Genomic DNA, 18,966 nt, shown 5'->3' with positions numbered 1-18,966 from the left:
ATTGATAAAAGCTGTGAGTAGAATGAAGAATATAATTTGATGCACATAGAAATACATGGGTTTTTCTGTGGTGGAACTAGAAACATAAAACCTGCCTTACCTTCCTGGGAATGAGGAACAGAACTACCTTTTTTAAACAGTTGCTGGCTCAATAAACAGTTGCTTTAAGTCAACCATTTAATTCTTAGAGCAGTCCTATACAACAGGTAGTATTAACTGTATTTTGATGACATTTTTGGATTTAGGGAAGTTAAATCAGGCTGTCAGTTCCTTGAGAGTGAGAACCTCTCCTGGCTTGTTCACTACCATGTCTCTAAGCCCTGGAAAGATCCTGGCATCTGTCACTAGATTAATCATCAGTCTGACTAAGCATCAGGGACATCCACAAAAAGAGAAAAACAAAATATTGAAGTATAACGAAGGCTATTAACCCAATCATCATAGGAACAATCAGAATATCGTTGGCCTTGCTTACACTTAGTTTATGATATGCTATAGTTTTAAAACACTTTAAGCACTGTGAAATATGATCTATATGTAGGGAAAAGGCATCATACATGAACGTATACTTGAATGAATAATAACGCATGTAATCATTACCTAGATCATGAGATGGGATCACAGAATCCTCCTTACCCACTATTTTGACTTTCGTAATAATAATTTTCTTACTTTCTTTGTAATTATTCTAATATGTGTCCCTGAATTATGTTTTGCTGAACTCATACTACTCTTGAGTGTTCTGTAAAGAGAATACTGTGGTGAACATTTTTTTTTGAGTTTTTGCTGTTGCATATATCTTTAAAAAATATATTATTTGGGGGGCACCTGGGTGGCTCAGTCAGTTAAGCATCCACCTCTTGATTTTGGCTCAGGTCGTGATCTCATGGTTCATGAGATCAAGCCCCATGTGGGGGCTCCATGTTGGGCATGGAGCCTGCTTGGGATATTCTCTCTCTCTCTCTCTCTCTCTCTCTCCCTCTCACCCTCCCCTGCTCACTCTCAAAATGTATATATATATTTAATGTTTACTTATTTATATATTTATGTATAAATATATATTTAATAATTTAATCTTTACTTATTTATATATATTTAATAATATACTTTTTATATATATTTGGTGTTTACTCATTTATATATTATAAATGACTATATTTATATATGTATATATAATTTGGAAAATTAGATGGATATGTTTTTATATTGCATTTATATATTATTTTTATATTTGCAAAATTATAGAATATTAATCATAATTTATTTGTGGTTTTCTTTAGATTTTTCTACATTCACGATCAGGTCATCTATAACAAATGACAGTTTTGCTTCATTCTTTCCAACATTCTAACTTTTATTCTTTTACTTCTGTTACTGTATTGTATAGGACCCTCAGTACAATTTGGTAGAAGTGGTAATACTGGCTGATCTCCAAGGGGAAGCTTTTGGCATTTCACCGTTTAGTGTGTTGTTTGTTGTAGGCTTTTTGTAGATACCTTATATGCCTATTCCAGTTGTCATTTGCTGCATAACTTGTGACTCAAAACAATAATCATTGTGTTATTTCTCACAGTAACTGTGGTTCAGGAATTCAGGACAATGTCAACTGGGTAGTTCTGGCTTAAGGCTTCTATATATTTTCGGACAGACAGTAGCAGAGTGGAAACAATGATGGGGTTGCTGGTTAGTGCAGCTGGGAGCTGGTCACAAACCTCTCTTCCTATAATCTTAGGCCTCTCTGTGTGGTCACTCCTATAGGCTAATTTGGGCTTCCTTACAAAATGGCAGGCTCAGGGGAGTCAAAGTGGTCACATGGTGCTGAATTCTTCAAGGGTGAGTGTTCCAGCAAGCAGGGCAAAACTGCCTTGCTTTTTATGACCTAGCCTCAAAGGTCACATAGCAGCATTTCATCTGTACATTATTAATTGAAACAATCCCATGCAGTTTTAAGGGGAGGGGACCTAGATCATACCTCTGGATGGAAGAAAGTGTTAAAGTCACATTTGAAGAGCATGTGAAATAGAAAATATTATTGTAGCCATCATCTCTGATTATGGATTTGTCTATTTCTCTTGGTATTGATGTCATGTTTTTTGTTTTGTTTAATTTATTTTGAGGCCATATTGTTAGGTGCCTAAAACTTTAGTTAAATCTTCCAGGTAAAGTGTTTAATCACAGCTCACCCTGAAACAACATGGATTTCAACTGCATAGGTTCATCATATGTGGATTTCTTTTTCTTTTCTTTTTTTTTTTGGATGAATACACTACAGGGTTGTAAATGTGTTTTCTCTTATGATTTTAACATTTTCTTTTCTCTAGCTTACTTTATGTAAGAATGTAGTATATAACACATGTAACATACAAAATATGAGTGCCTGTTTATGTTATTACTAAGACTGCCAGTCAACAGTAGGCTATTAGCAGTTAGGTTTTGGGGAAATCAAAAGCTATACATGGATTTTTGACTGTGTAGGGTGTTGGCATCCCCAAGCTTCATTGTCCAAGGATCAACTATATATGAGGTGGACTTCTGTTTCAGTTCTTTTAGTGTACCTGGAAACTACAGCAGGCATACCTAACTTATCAAGTTGTAAAGTTAATTAATAAGTGTATCTTCCCCCTCATGCTCCTGGGTGGCTCAGTCAGTAAGCGTCCAAATCTTGATTTCAGCTCAGGTCATGATCTCATGGTTTGTGAAATTGAGCCCACTTTGGGCTCTTTCCTGACAGCACGAAGCCTGCTTGGGATTCTCTCTCTCCCTTTCTCTCTGCCCCTCCCTTGCTCATGCTCTCTCTCTCTCTCACAAGAAAGAAATAAACTTAAAAAAAAATAAGTGTATCTTCCCCTTCAACAGTGTAAGGACTTTTACACATTTACCCCTCCTCCCAATTTAATGTGCTGTTTTCAACAGGTACTTGAATAACTTTATGTAAATCTCACAATATATTTTTATTTTCTTTAAAAAAAAACCCATCAATGTTTATTTATATTTACCCACGTATTTACTGCTCCCTTTGCTTTTCTCTCCTTTTTGCATCCCACACGTTCTACTTTCCTCCTGATTAAATTACCTCCTTTAGAATTTCCTTTACTAATAGTCTGCTTAAATTCCCTTAGTTTTTTTTTTTTTTTTTTTTTTTTTTTTGTCTGAAAAAGACTGCATATTTTTCCTTTGCTTTCAAAAGACATTCTTGTTGGGGGGTAGCATTCTAATCTGACAGACCCTTGAAGATGATGCAGTTCTGCTGCCCTCTGCCTTCCATTGTTTCTGGGTTTCTGTTCTTGCTTTAGTTTTTGGCTTGGAGACTCACTATCTCCCACATATTTCATGCTTTTATAAAGGTTTTAAGTTATTTTACCTAGCATTTTTAATTGTTTTCAGCAGGGAGATTAACACAGATAATCTAGCTCACCGTTACCAGGAACTAGAAGTCAGTATTGTTTTTATTTTGAATTATACATGGAAAGGAGGGCAACTGATTCTTTTCAATACCTAAGAACCTCTAAAGTTGTAATATCCCAGAAGTTTTATTGTTTAGCCAGTTGTAGGCTGTCAACCAGAATGTTGTGAATGAAGGGGAAGGTCTTGGATGCGAGGCCCTCTCTTTCTTTCCTCTTTCTTGAGCAAATCTCCTGATAATAACGTTTTCTAATTTTTGGGGGGTAAATGACACTTAGTATTTCAAAATCCTTCAAAGGATGTCTTATCTGAATTGCACACTTAATGTCTTTTTAGTGGGAAAAAAATGTTGGACTCCCCTTGATAGCTGTGGATTGTATATTAGTCAAAAAGTTCTCAGTGTGTGACCTTATGAAAGGATATATATTTTTTTCATTTATGGAAGAGTAGGTCTTTTGTATGTTTCTTCAGTATGTTCTGAACAGTATTTGTCTTGACAAAATAATTCAGGAGGTCAGAGCTCAGTAAACCTAATTCAAGTACTACTGGTATGTTGTTTAACCTTGGTAGATATGTAATCATTCTAGACCTTGAAAACAAATAAAGTAACTCCAAAGTAATGTGGGTGGTAGACACAACTTTTTGAAAGGGTCACCAACCTTGTGACATTCCAGTAGTGTGTTTTATTTATTTAAAGTTTTAATTTTATTTATTTTTGAGAGAGAGAGAGAGAGAGAGAGAGAGTGTGTGTGTGTGTGTGTGTGTGTGTGTGTGTGTGAGCAAGCAGGGGAGGGGCAGAAAGAGACGGGGACAGAGGGTATGAAGCAGGCTCTGCTCAGATAGCAGAGAGCCTGATGTGGGGCTCGTGGGGCTCGAATTCACGAACTGTGAGATCATGACCTGAGCTGAACGCAGACGCTTAACTGACTAAGCCACCCAGGCACCCTGTGGTGTGTTTTAGATTGTGGAAAATTCACAGTTGTTACAGGGAAATGATTTGCTTACTGATGGGGAGTGAGTGTCACCATCTATATATATGAAGGAAAATCATTATTGGAGTTCTAATCAAATATTCTTTTTTTTTTTTTTTTCATGGAAGCTGTTTCCTCTGCCTCTCCTCTATGTTGGAAACCACATAAGTGGATTATCAAGCACAAGTAAATTAAGGTATGGTGCAGGGGAATGGTTGATGGGAGGTTCTTCACTCGTTTGTTTCTAATGGTACAATAGAAAGACCAAGTTTGATTTTTTCAAAATATTACATGAGATTGAGGAAAGCCCTATTTGTATAGTGAGAGTAAAAAGGGGGCAGGTGGAAGGTAGACCAGAAGAAGGACATATAAAACTGACAACAGAAAGTAGACCTCTCATCTTTCCTCTTATTTGGAAAGGACAGATTGTAGTTGTGGAAAATAAAATGTGAAATACTGGTTTTAGTTATACATTTTAGGTTTTTTGTTGTTGTTTTGTTTCTTTCTGGGATTGGGACGGTTTTCCTTAATTGTATCAAATTTGTTTTAAAGCTTCCGGAGTTAGGTGCTATTGCTGTGTTACCATGGATCTTATTGGCTTGTCTCTGAGTGAGTTCACCTGCAGCTGTGGGGAATGGTTTCGGTTAACACTGACAGCTGCTCACTCCTTGCACCGGGGGTCTCCGCTTCACAGATGAAGGCTTTGCTTCCTTCTTCTTCCTCTTCGTTCCCCCACCCCTCTTTCTCCCCCCTCCCCCTCCTCCCTTCTCCCTCCCCCTCCTCCCCTCCCCACCTTCTTCGTCCTCTTCTTTTTTAAAAGTAGGCTTCACCCTCAGTGTAGAGCCCAGTGAGGGGCTTGAACTCAAGACCTGAGCTGAGATCAGGAGTTGAATGCTTAACCGACTGAGCCACCCAGGTGCCCCTCCTCTTTTTTTTTTTTTTAAAGTGATTTTAGAAGCAGACTTATTATAGGTGTTCTGAAAGGCTCTACATGCATTGAAGAATGAGTATAACTTCCATTCATTGATACAACACTGTTCTCAAGGTAGCAATGTTAGAAACATCTTTATTACAAGTGTTCTTAAACACTTCCCTACATGCATTTGGAGAAAAGGGCTTCTCAAGTGCCGTGGGGTTTCTAGAAGAGAGTTAACCAGAAAATGAGAGTAAGGAGGAAGAAAGATTGTTCACGTGGTGTCATAATGTGTTCTGCTGTGCCTCATATTTTCCGTAAACTGGTAGCTGGTTCTACTGCTTTGATCATATTAGGTTCAGTTTTTCAGACAAGATCAGTTTATTGGTGATGTTGGGTTCTTTCTATTGCATCATGGGGCACATAATGTTTTAGCCCACTTCTTAAAAAAATGTTTATTTTCTTTATTTTGAGAGAGAGCACGAGCAGAGGAGGTACAGAGGGAGAGGGAAAAAGAGAATACTAAGCACATGGGGCTTGATCCCATGAACTGTGAGATCATAGCTTTGGACTGTTAACTGACTGAGCCACCCAGGTACCTGTAGCCCACTTCTTAAAAAAAAACCCCTTTTGAGGTATAATTGGTATAAAATAAACTGTACATAATTACAATGCACAAACGATAAGTTTTGGCCTGTGTATAAGTCTGTGAAATCTATCACTGCAGTATCTAACACCCATAAAGATTTCCTCAAGTGACCTACTTATAATGATATTACATTGATTGATTGCCCTTTTAATGATTTTAAGGGGTCAGTCTGGTCCCTTCATTAGAAAGTGCCCCGTCAGTCAGTCAGCCAATCTTTCTTTCTTTCTTTCTTTCTTTCTTTCTTTCTTTCTTTCTTTCTTTCTTTCTTTCTTTCTTTCTCTTTCTTTCTTTCTCTCTTTTTCTCTCTTTTTCTTTCTTCTTTCCTTCCTTCCTTCCTTCCTTCCTTCCTTCCTTCCTTCCTTCCTTCCTTCCTTCCTTTTTTAATGTTTTATTCATTTTTGAGAGAGAGAGAGAGAGACAGAATGAGAATGAGTGAGGGAGGGGCAGAGAGAGAGGGAGACACAGATCCAAAGACAGCTCCTGGATCTGACTGTCAGCACAGAGCCCGACATGGGGCTCAAATTCATAAACCGTGAGATCATGACCTGAGCTGAAGTCAGATGCCTAACTGACTGAGCCACCCAGGCACTCCCATCAGTCTTTCACCTAATGGTTTTAGATTCATTGATGATGACTTTCTAGATTCATTATTCCATTACAAGTTGCAGATCACCCTGTCTTCATGTATTATGTAAACTTCTTTAATAAATACAAACTTTCACCATTTCACACAAGAAAGGCAGGACGTAAGCTTTATTTATACATGTTCAGCATGACAAATTAGTGTCCTGTCACCTTCAGTGGTGACCAGTGAGAGTTTTTGCTTGTTTTTTTTTTTACTATAATCATTATAAACTCATGAATTTCCATTTACTTGATAGAAGTCTTTTGTCAGATCTGTGTTTTGCGAGTATTTTCTTTCAGTCTGTAGTTTTGTCTTTTCCTTCTCTTAGTGTTGTCTTTCAGAGAAGTTTTAAATTTTAATGAAGTTCCATATCATTTTTTTCTCTCATGGTTCATGCTTTTGGTGTTGTATTTAAAAACTCATTGTTGGGGGGTGTCTGGCTGGCTCAATTGGTGGAGCATATGACTTTTGATCTTGGGGTTGTAAGTTTGAATCCCATGTTGGGTGTAGAGATTACTTAATAAAACCTTAAGGGTGCCTGGTGGCTGAGTTGGTTAAGTGTCCAACTTTGGCTCAGGTCATGATCTCATGGTGCGTGGGTTAGAGCCCTGTGTTGGGCTTTGTGCTGACAGCTTGCAGTCTGGAGCCTGCTTGGGATTCTGTCTCCCTCTGTCTCTGTTCCTTCCCCACTCTCCCTCTCTCCCCCCACTCTCAAAAATAAAATAAAACATTAAAAAATGTCTTTAAAGATAAAAAAAAAAACAACTCATTGCTGTACCCCATCACCTACATTTTGTCCTGTGCTATCTTCCAGGAGTTTGATAGGTTGCATTTTACATTTAAGCATATGGTCTATTTTGAGTTTATTTGTGAAAGGTGTAGGGTCTGTCTAGATTCCATTTTTTGCATGTAGATGTCTAGTTGTTTTAGCATGATTTGTTGAAAAGACCATCCATTCTCCATTAAATTATGGTTGCTCCTTTGTTAAAGGTCAGTTGACTGTATTTGTGTGGGTTTATTTCTAGGTGCTCTAGTATATTCTATTGATCTATTTCATTTACTTGATATTTTTAGTTAATTATATACATAATTCTTTTGATGCTCACATTATCCCATCTCAGGCCAATGGGAGCCCCTATGAGTTGGTTTTTATGTTCTAGGGCCCCAGTGCTCTGGTTAGTTCCTTGCTTTCTGGCACATGATGTCCCAGGCTTATCTTGAACTTTTCCTGCCATTCTCCAAGGATCCCCTGTTTATTTTTAGTTATTTTATTTTATTTTATTTTATTTTATTTTATTTTATTTATTTTGGAGGGAGAGAGGGAGCACATGAGCAGGGGAGAGGGGCAGGGGAGAGAGAGAGAATCTTAAGCAGGCCTGATGTAGGGCTCCATCCCATGACCCTGGGATTATGACCTGAGCAAAAATCAAAAGTTGGACGCTCAACTATCTGAGCCACCCAGGCACCCCTCCCCTGGTTGTTTTTAATGGTAAAGGTTATGTTCAGGCCACAATCTAGGTTCTGGATATATTGTGAAGGACCAGCCAACACAATTTCCTGATAAATAACATGTGTGGGAGAAAGAAAGGAGACAAGGGTGACTTCATTGAAGAATGGGATTGCCATTGATTGGATTTATGTCTAGGAGTAGGATTGCTGGTCATATGGCAGTTCTCTGTTTAACGTTTTGTGGAACGTCAAACTATTTCTCAAAGTAGCTATACCAGTTTACAGTCCACCAGCCATGTAAGAGGGCTACAACTTCTCTACATTCTTGCCAAATTTGTTATTGTCTGTTGTTCTGATTATGGCTGTTCTAGTAGTTGTGAAGTAGTATCTCATGGTTTTGATTCCATTTCTCTGATGACTAATGGTATTGAGCATCTTTTCATGTGCTTATTGGCCATCTATCTATATAGATATAGATATAGATATAGATATAGATATAGATATAGATATAGATATATTTTAGAGAAATATCTATTCAGATCTTCTGCGTATTTTTAATATGGTTATTCATCTTTTTATTATTAAGCTGTAAGTCCTCTTTATATATTTTATATACAAGTCCCTTAACACTTAACACACAAGATTGCAAAGTTTTCTCTTATTTTGTAGGTTGTCTTTTTACTCTCTTAATGGTATACTTTGAAACACAAAAGTTTTAGGTTTTTAAAAATTTAATTAACAATTAAGGTAAAATATATGTAACATAAAATTAACAATTAAGGTAAAATATATGTAACATAAATGGTTACCATTTTAACCATTTTAACCATTTTTAAGTATATGGTTCATTGGCATTCAGTATATTCACATGTTGAGCAACCGTCTTCAGTATCTATTCCTTGAACTTTAACATCATCTTAAACTGAAGCTCTGTACCCATTAAAAAATAACTGCCAATTTTCTCATGCTTCCAGCCACAGGTAACCTTTATATTACATTCTGTCTCAATTAACTTGCCTACTCCAGATATTTCATACAAGTGAAATGATACAATCTGTTTTTTTTTTTTTAAGTTAAGTTTTTCAGTTAGTATAATGTTTTCAAGGTTCACTCATGTTGTAGCATGTATAAGAATTTTATTCTCTTTTTAAAAGATCTTATTTTTAAAGTAATCTCTACATCCACCCTGGGGCTTGAACTCACAACCCCAAAATCATGAGTCACATGCTCTGCCAACTGTGCCAGGCAAGCACCCCTATTACTTTTTTAAGGCTAAAAAATATTCTATTGTTTGTATATATCACCTTCTGATTATCCATTTATAAAAGTTGAAAATTTTGATGAAGTCTAATTTATCAAGTCTATCTTTTGCTGCTTGTACTTTTGGTATTATATCTAAGAAGACTGCCTAATCCAAGGTCATGAAGATTTATCCCTATGCTTTCTTCAAAAATTTTAATAATTTTAGCTCCCATATTTAGGTCTTTGATATGTTATGTGATAAATTCTTGTATGTGGTGTGAGAAAGGGGTTCAAATTCATTCTTTTGCATGTGGGTGCATATTCAGTTGTCCCAGCACCATTTGTTGAAAAGACTTTTCTTTCCCCATTGTATTGTCTTGGAACCCTTGTTGAAAATGAATTGACCATAATTGTATGGATTTATTTCTAGATTCTTAATCCTATTCCTTTGATTACATGTCTATAATCAATAACTAGATAGTGCTAATTACTGTACCTTTGTAATAAGTTTTGACATTGGGTCCACCAACTTTATTCTTTTTCAAGATTGTTCTAGCTTTCTGGTTTAGCTTTCTTGTTTTAGCTTTCTTGCATGACCATAATTTGATTTTTTAATCTTTATTTTTTATAGATTTTTTAAATTTTAGATAGAGAAAAAGTGCAAGCTGGGGAAAGGGGCATGGGGTGGGTGGGGGAGAGAGAGAGGGACAGGGACAGGGACAGGGACAGGGACAGGGAGAGAATCTTAAGTAGGCTCCATGCTCAGCTCAGAGCCCAATGTGGGGCTCAATCCCACGACCCTGGGATCATGACCTGAACTGAAAACAAGAGTCAGATACTCAACCGAGTGAGCCACTCAGGTGCCCCAATCTTTATTTTAAGTAGGCTCCATACCCAGTATGGGGCTTGAACTCATGACCCTGAGATCAAGAGTCTCATGCTGTACTGTCTGAGCCAGCCAGGTGCCTCACCATATCAGTTTTAACATCAGCTTGTTAATTTCTGGGGGGAAAAAAAGCCAACTGAGATTTTGATAGGATTGTGTTGAAACTATAGATCTATTTGGGAGTATTTCCAATACTTTAACAATTTTAAGCCTATTGATCCAGAAACATGGAGTATCTTTCCACTTAACGCTTCTTTAATCCTCTAACAATATTTTGTAGTTTTTAGTGTACAAATCTTACACTTATTTTCTTAAATTTATTCCTAAGAATTTTGTTCTTTTGATGCTATCATTAATGGAATTGTTTTAATTTCCTTTTTGGATTGCTCATTGCAATATATATAGAAATGTAATTGATTTTTGTATATGCAATTTTTTTTCCTGCACTCTTGCTTAACTATTCATTATGATGACACTTTAGTGGATTCCTTAGGATTTTCTTTACGTGTCATTTGCAAATAGGGATAACTTTATTTCTTGCTTTCTAAACAGTATCCTTTTTTTTTTTTTTTTTTCAGTTTAATTGCCTCTTCTAGAATCCCAAGTATATGTTGAATTGATGTAGTGTTGAGAGCAAACATTCTGGTCTTATTACTGATCTTAAGGGGAAAACAGTCAGCTTTTCATCATTAAGTATAACTTACTTGCTTTTAAAAGGCATCATTAAAAATACTTTTTGGAATTAATTGACTTTTTGGGTGCTTTGAAAAAGGCAGTTCTAATCCATCTCATAAGAGATCTTTTTTTTTTTTTAACGTTTATTTATTTTTGAGACAGAGAGAGACAGAGCGTGAATGGGGGAGGGTCAGAGAGAGGGAGACACAGAATCTGAAACAGGCTCCAGGCTCTGAGCTGTCAGCACAGAGCCCGACGCGGGGCTCAAACTCACGGACCATGAAATCATGACCTGAGCCGAAGTCGGCCGCTTAACCAACTGAGCCACCCAGGCACCCCTCATAAGATATCTTTAAGTGTGGGTATAAAGTTCCTGAAAATTCTTTCTGTACTTGTTCTCTGGTTGTGGCATCATTGATCACATGGAACCCCTCCACAGGTCTGGTCCGGAGGAGATGGTCACTGCTGTACTGGCTGTGGTTGTGACTTTCTTTCTCCAGGTCACCATCTTCTCAGGGTGACATCTGGAAGCAGGTGGAGGTTGGCTGTTCCAGCCTAGTCAGTTTTTTTGGGTGTGCATTGAGCTGTGTTTTGGAATCTCTGAGTTTTGAGGCCCCACTGAAAGTTCTTAAGTATTTTTAAAAGGCAATGAATATAGCCTCATTACATAAAGTTTTGAGGAAAAAATAACTCATAACTTTATCTTCTAAGATACTATTTTAAATATTGATTTCAGTGTGTCCCCATATGTACAATGTGTCATGTTGCAGTTGTAGCTTCTATATAGTTATGTATTCTCCTTGTTTTATTTAATATTTATTTTACAATAGTGGTATAAAGTTTTACATTCTAGAGTTAATGTGTAGTGTTCTCTCAAATAGATTTATCATATATTTTATCACTGTCTTATTGTGTGACTTTTTTTTAACGTTTTATTTTATATTTTAAGAGACAGAGAGAGACAGAGAGTGAGCAGGGGAGGGGCAGAGAGAAATGGAGACACAGAATCCAAAGCAGGCTCCAGGCTCTGAGCTGTCAGCACAGAGCCTGCTGCAGGGCTCAAACCCACAACGCAGTATCATGACCTGAGCCGAAGTCAGATGCTTAACTTACTGAGCCACCCAGGCGCCCCTTATTGTATGACTTTTAGGTTGTTTCTGATGTTTTCTCCAAAGACACTGTTGTAATGAACACATTTGCACACCTGGTTTTTTTCTTTCTTTTGTATTATTACCTTGGGCTGAATTTCCCAAAAAGAAATCATTAGGTCCAAGGTTAGCACTTAATGACTGTTGATACATAATTCCAACTTAATTTGCCAAAGGGTGTGTTGGTGTATACTGCATACGGTATTTTAGCATAGTCATTGTAGTTTTAGCACAATGTTTGCAGTAGTTGGATAACATGATTTTTAAAAATTGCTAGCAAGTGAAAAAAATTGCTAATAAGCAAAAGTGGCATGAAACTACTAAATCTCCATTTCTATTATTTAATGTGATTTGTTGGTGTTATATGTGAGAATTAAGGTTAATTTCTTATATTTAATTTGGAAAGTTAGTGGGCTTAATTAAAAATGTAAAGCATGTGAAAAAAATACCTGGTGTCTGATGTTACTATACTTGAATCTTTTCCCAACAGTTTGCCGATGTTCACCGTGCTCAGGAAATTTACCATTCCACTTACTTTACTCCTGGAAACCATCATACTTGGGTGATTTTTGTGTTTCCTCTGTTCCTCTCATGTCCTTTCCCCTCATCCCATATTATTTTTGCTTAGCAAGTTCTCAATATCTAATTGTTTTTCCAAATAGTCAATTTGAATTGCTAGTAGCAATAACTTAAGGACAAATGGTTTATTCATTTAAAAGCAGTCTCCTATTTCCATGATTCCATAAGAACATGAGTGATTTTTTTTGCTTGTGATTTTATAGTAGACTAATAATATGTGTTTATAATAGAAAATTATTAAAAAAAAAAACCCCAACAATCCCCAAACAGATGTAAGTATGTTTCCTGAGCCACCTGGAATATACCCTGACAGGAATACAGAGGAAAAATTCTCCATGTGTACATATAAAATAGGAATGCAGGAAGTCATGAAAATCCATTCTGATGTAGTGATTACAATAGAACATAGGAATAAATTAATTTTTATAATGTTAGTTTAAAAATTTCTCATAAAGATACTCAGGCCAGTATCAGAAAAGGTAGTTCCTGATTTTGCTTAGGAAGATTATTTAGCAATGAAATTTGGATGATGGCCCAATGTTCTAAGTCCTATGTTGAATTTTATCTTAGTCTTTGGATGCTTGACATAAGACCATCTAGAACTGTCGGCAGGGGCCCTTGTGCATTCTGTCACAGCATCTTTCTAATGAGAACAGAGAAATACACTTATAATTAAATTAAACAACTGTTTAAAAAAGACATTTGGTCTGATTTATTAATCCTTTTACAGACACTTACAGTGCTTTCTCTCTGTAAAGCGATATCCGTTAGATTTTAGCTATAAAACTGTGAGCAATGTGTATTTTCAGTTTAAGAATTATAATCTATATTTTTTCCTTTTTCTTTCCTTCTCTATCATCTATCCATCTATTTATTCCAGGAAGCACTATTCCTTGAACATCATCGTCAGTGTTTTTACCATCATACTTGGTGCTTTCATAGCAGCTGGGTAAGACTCTGGACTGTTTCTGTTCAGTAACTTCTTTGTGCCTTTGACAATAGGCCCCACCCCGCCCTCATTTTCCATTTTCCATCTGGCTGCAGTTGAATTGAGCAGCCAGGAGACAAGTCTGTTGATGTTAGTGGGTTCCCCATGTGTTCCTGTGAAAGTCAGACTGGGTTCTAACTTGGCCGGAACATTTCTGAGAATGTAAAAAGGGAACATTAGAAGATATGAATACAGCTTTTTTTTTTTTTTTTTTTCAACGTTTATTTATTTTTGGGACAGAGAGAGACAGAGCATGAACGGGGGAGGGCCAGAGAGAGAGGGAGACACAGAATCGGAAACAGGCTCCAGGCTCTGAGCCATCAGCCCAGAGCCTGATGCGGGGCTCGAACTCACGGACCGCGAGATCGTGACCTGGCTGAAGTCGGACGCTTAGCCGACTGCGCCACCCAGGCGCCCCTGAATACAGCTTTTTTTCATAAAAAGGAGTAAACTACTTGCTTTTATTACTGAATGTTTGTCTTCAGTACAAAAAATTTACTTGAAAAGTTCTTGGGCATTTGGTCAAGAATAACAGCTTTATAAAGCCCTTGTATGCTGATTTGTTTTATCACCTGTGATGCCTTAGCACTCTGTTTCCCAGGTGGGGTACTCTAATTAAATGTATTTGTATATCTGGGACAGGAGCCAATACCAGTGCATGACTAAGTTGACCCTTGAACAACACGGGGATTAAGGGTGCCAACTGCACTCCCTCCCACTCCCCCTCCCTCCGTGGAAAATCCAAGTATAACTTTCAACTCCCTAAAAACTTCACTACTAATAGCCTATTGTTGACTGGAAGTCTTACTGATAACATAGTCAATTAACACATATTTTGTATGTTATGTGTATCATATACCGTATTCCTAAAGTAAAGCAAACTAAAGAAAAATGTTAAGAAAATCATAAGGAAGAGAAAATACATTTACATTTACAAATACAAATACAAAATACAAATACAATATTGTACTGTATTTATTGAAAAAAAAATCCATGGATAAATGGACCAGCACAGTTCAAACCTGTGTTGTTCAGGGTCAATTATAGTATCATATTTGTTAATATGTAAGACCAGGAATTCGGACTCCAAGTTTGCATTTGAAAGCAGACACTCAGACTCCTGGCTTTTAAATAGATTTTTTTTTAATGTTTGTTTATTTTTGAGAGACAGAGACAGAGTGCAAGCAGGGGAGGGGCTGAGAGAAAGGGGGACACAGAATCTGAAGCAGGCTACAGGCTCTGAGCTGTCAGCACGAAGCCCGACGCAGGGCTCGAACTCACTGTGAGATCATGACCTGAGCCGAAGTCAGATGCTTAACTGACTGAGCCACCCAGGTGCCCTAGACTCCTGGCTTTTATAGCCTGGTGCTTAAAGCGTATGTACAGTTATATTCCCTGGGTCCAAAACTTAGCCCAGCCCCTTGTCAGCCGTTTCTCAGCCTCTCTGTGCCTCAGTTTTACTCATGTGTACAGTAAAGAATAGAAAAAAAAGAACCCCTACCTGAGTGAAGGGAAGAATGCAGAGTGGATGAATTTCAGTTAAATTAGTTTCTTAACTGATTGAGAAAGAAGAGTTCTGGATCATTAATTGCAAATTAAATAAGGGCATGGATATTCTCTTATTCTAGTCTCCTTGCTTACTAGCTGTACAACCAGGACAAGTGATTTAGCCTGCCCGCACCCCAGTTATTTCGACAATGCAATGGAGGTTAGAACAGACCCACCTACTAGTGTCTTTGTGAGAATGAAATGAGATAGAAAACTGGGGTTTACTGTAGCATGTGGCCAAGTTCACCAAATACATGTTGAGTGTGTACTATACACCAGGCATCATTCTAGGTGCTGGGGAGTCCAGCTGTTAACAAAACAGACAAGAAACCTTGCCTGCACGGAGCTTCCATTCTAGTTGGTAGAGACAGACAATAAGTAAAAGAAACAGATTAGAAAATATGTCATGCCAGATGGTGACAGATATTAGCAATTTATTTGTTTTGTTTTTTTTATTATTATAAATGTGGTTAGTCCCTTGCCTAACCGAAGTTTATTATTTACATTTTCATCTGTAACATCCCTGTCCCCAGTCCTATCTGTGGCTGAGTTCAGCCCCTCTGCAAGCTGGCCTCTACTTTCAGCACTGTTTTAGGTCTCTGGTATGTGGACTTTAAACAGCAGCACTTAGAGCCTGTTGTAGTCGTGAAGATTTTGTTCCAAGATAATCATAGGAGCAAAGTAGCTAAAAGAGGGAGGTGCTCTGTTGAAAGTGGCCTCCTCCCACAGCGCTTTGAGGTGTCCCCTGGGCAGCCTCTTTTTTGTAAGTTTCTTAGAGCTTGATTTGGAAACTACTCAGAGTCAATTGTATACTTTTACAAACATGGTTTATAAAAATGTCTGTAAGGCTTTCGTGAGGAATGGTGCTTCAGATGCTGTGTATACGGAGGCGTATTTCCAGACCCAGTGAATAGAAATTCAGCTCATAATTAGCACATGTGATATTCTAATGAGCTCAAAGGGTAGTGTTCCCAAAACATCTAACTTTCCCCCAAGAGCCAGCTTGGAACAGTACTTCTCAACCTTTCCCATCCTCAGCACCCACAGAATGGATACTATCTAGGTGGGTGACAAGCACAGTTCTTAGCTGCAGGCTAGCTGTGACCCCCAGCCTTCTCTCTGCTCATTCAAATCACCTCGTCTAAATGCAAATAACTGTAGAGCTGATTTACTCAGATGAGCCAGTTTATGCTGCTGTAACAAACAGCTCCCACATTAACATACCAAATATATTCTGCTCACACTACTTACTCAGTCCAACATTAGTTAACGCTCTGCGGGTACTCAGCTCATTGTAGCTACTCAGGGACCCAAGCTGATGGAACCCCTGCCTCAAAGGGAGAGAAAAGGGCATGTGGGGAATCGTGCCCCAGCTCTTCAAGCTTTTTCCTGGAAATGCCATGCATTACTTCCTCTTACATTTTGTTTGCTGAAGCAAGTTACGTGGCCAGATAAAGTTAAAGTATCATGTCTGTAAACAGCCGTAAATGACAACTAAAGGGTTAACCATGAATTTGCTCTCATTTATTAAAGCAAATGAATTCTTTTCAAATTTCTGTGCTTTTACCAGTGGCCTAAACAAGTGGTGCTAGGAAACTTGAGGCCCCCCGAGCAGATCTGAGAACTCTGGGAATTTCCCTCGGGCTCTCCTAGGAAGTGAGCAACACCTTTCCACTCCCCTAGAGACCTGGCTCTTTTATCCATTGGATTCTTTGCCATTTTGTGGAACAGCAGACGCTTCTTAACATGGAGCCAAATGTGGGTAGACATGAGATTTGGAAGACCCTTATTTTAAGAGATTTTATTTTTTGTGTGATTGAGCCAGAGAATTCTGATTTATGATGATCTAAAGTTAATTTACATTCTCACAAATATATTTGTAGTTAATAATGCCAGCAGAAGCCTCAAGCAAATCTGGTTTAGTTTGCAGTCAGATTTTGGCACAACTTCTTCCTCTCTATTTCTTTTTCTTTGGTTAGAAATGATCTTTCTTTAAAACAAATTTTTATGTTGCAGGAGATCAGGATATGCCATTCTAAAATATGCCACTTGGGCACAAACATTATTTTGAGCTGAAGGCAATTGAGAACCAACAGATGTAGGAAGAGTTCTCGATCTTCCCCTTTCCTGCCTAAAAGCAGACCATAAATTTCCCTTTGTGAATGTGCCCCCCTTCTCCTGCACCAGGAGCAGTTCTCACTGGAGACAGAGGACCTGCACTGAGATGAGTCTGTGTAGATAAACCTTACTACAGTAACGCTTATCTTCCATTGGTTTCCCCCATGCATTTCCTAGTCCTTTCTCCATAATTTATTTGTTCCTTGGAATCCAAATGTCTTTTTTTGTTAAATGATATATAAGCCCCAGAGTCTAACCACTTATTTGAGATTCATTCCTTTTTTGTGAACTCCTATACATGTGAAATATTTTATAAAAGTTGTATTCCTTTTTTCTTGTTAAGCTACTGTCAGTTAAATTTGCAGGCTCCAGTCACTGAACCTAAGAGGGTAGAGGAAACCTCCTTGATGATATGTATTTATGAATTATGACATGGGTCTGGTACTGTCTGTAGGATCAAGTGTAGTAGGTGACTCATATCATGGCTCAGCTGTTCTTTCTCTCCCTGTGCCGTGTGCCCCCGAACATTTTTATACCAGTATTATTTATATAAAATGGAAGTAGAAAAGAAGCTGTTCAAAAGAATGAGGAGAAGGTAGCCTTAGAGGAATTGCAGGGAAGGAATGGATCAATGCCTTGCCTTTTTGACAAACAGGGTGGGGGCGTGCTGGTGGATGATGTGACCGGCGGGACACCAGATGGAGGTGTCAGTTCCTCTTTCGACCTCTCTTGCCCCAGTCACTGCCCAGCTGTCCCCACAGGGCATCTCCCCTGGAGATGGCCCTGTTTATTACAATAAGCAAAGCCACTGGGTGGGTTGGACAAATCATTCCCCTCAGAAAAGCAGAGCTCACCGATTATTACGCCATTTGATCAGTTGGCGAAAGAAAGGGCTTTGCAGTTAAAGGAAGGTGGTTAATGTTGTTCTGGTTTTAAGCCATTCATGATTAAATTGAAGCCACCTGATGGCCTGGTTTTGTTTTGTCTGGAGGCAAAGCAGAGGAATTAACCACAGAGGGGGGAAATATGCCAGAGGAAAAGAAAGTGGTTACTAGCATCACAAGTGGATTTGATTAGGGCAAGATAAAACAGGCAGGCTTGAAGGCCAAGTTGTGAGTTTCTGAATAATCATCCTTTTGTGTTCTCCCTCCCAGTTCTGACCTTGCCTTTAACTTGGAAGGCTATATTTTTGTATTCCTGAATGATATCTTCACAGCAGCAAATGGAGTTTATACCAAACAGAAAATGGACCCAAAGGTACCAGATCTTCACTTCTTTGATTTTTAGGCTTTGTCCTCTGGCCCCTGAAATTACATGAAAAAACAAAATGGATTTGTAAAGTTGGCACATAATTTAATTTACATGATATGCTTTATAAGTCACTAATTTCTTTTCAGTTATCTTGTTTGTATGGGTTCTTGTTATCCCTTACCTTACAAAGTTTTGGTTGAAAATAAGACACTATTTTAGATGCAAAGTCAGAATATATAAAGAGATTATTTTGAGAGGCAGATTAAAATTAAAAGGTGTTTTTTGCTATCCTCATCAGTGACCAAGGCAAAGTCAGGGGTATTCTGAGAGCCACTCCAGTTTGAGAGTCTGAAGGTATGGGTTACATATAAAAGTTATGCTGCTTACTGGTTGTTGTGACTTGGACCCTTAAACTTCTTCAAACCTCAGTTTCATCATCTGTGGAATGGATCATTTGTAAGGTCTTGCCCAGCAGGAACTGCCTCTCCTGGTCAGTAACTGAGCGGTCTCCCCAGAGACTGG

The 18,966-nt window shown here is 38.0% G+C and overlaps 1 protein-coding gene across 3 annotated transcripts in view; it reads left to right on the top strand.

Annotated features, from left to right (window-relative positions):
• Positions 1-18,966, top strand: part of SLC35D2 (solute carrier family 35 member D2) — a 59,618-nt gene that overhangs the window by 10,175 nt on the left and 30,477 nt on the right. For 2 of the 3 annotated variants that reach the window (XM_045467850.1, XM_045467852.1), the window contains exons 4-7: positions 4,502-4,569; positions 12,451-12,522; positions 13,420-13,488; positions 18,348-18,450. In XM_045467850.1, coding sequence (XP_045323806.1) covers positions 4,502-4,569; positions 12,451-12,522; positions 13,420-13,488; positions 18,348-18,450 — 312 coding nt within the window. The remainder of the gene's footprint in view (positions 1-4,501; positions 4,570-12,450; positions 12,523-13,419; positions 13,489-18,347; positions 18,451-18,966) is intronic. The other variant, XM_045467851.1, reaches the window with a different exon arrangement.

The sequence above is a fragment of the Leopardus geoffroyi genome, chromosome D4 (genome assembly GCF_018350155.1).
Source record: "Leopardus geoffroyi isolate Oge1 chromosome D4, O.geoffroyi_Oge1_pat1.0, whole genome shotgun sequence".
Classification (NCBI taxonomy): domain Eukaryota; kingdom Metazoa; phylum Chordata; class Mammalia; order Carnivora; family Felidae; genus Leopardus; species Leopardus geoffroyi.
Note: the sequence above shows the minus strand (reverse complement) of the source record. Positions and strands in the feature narration are given on the sequence as shown.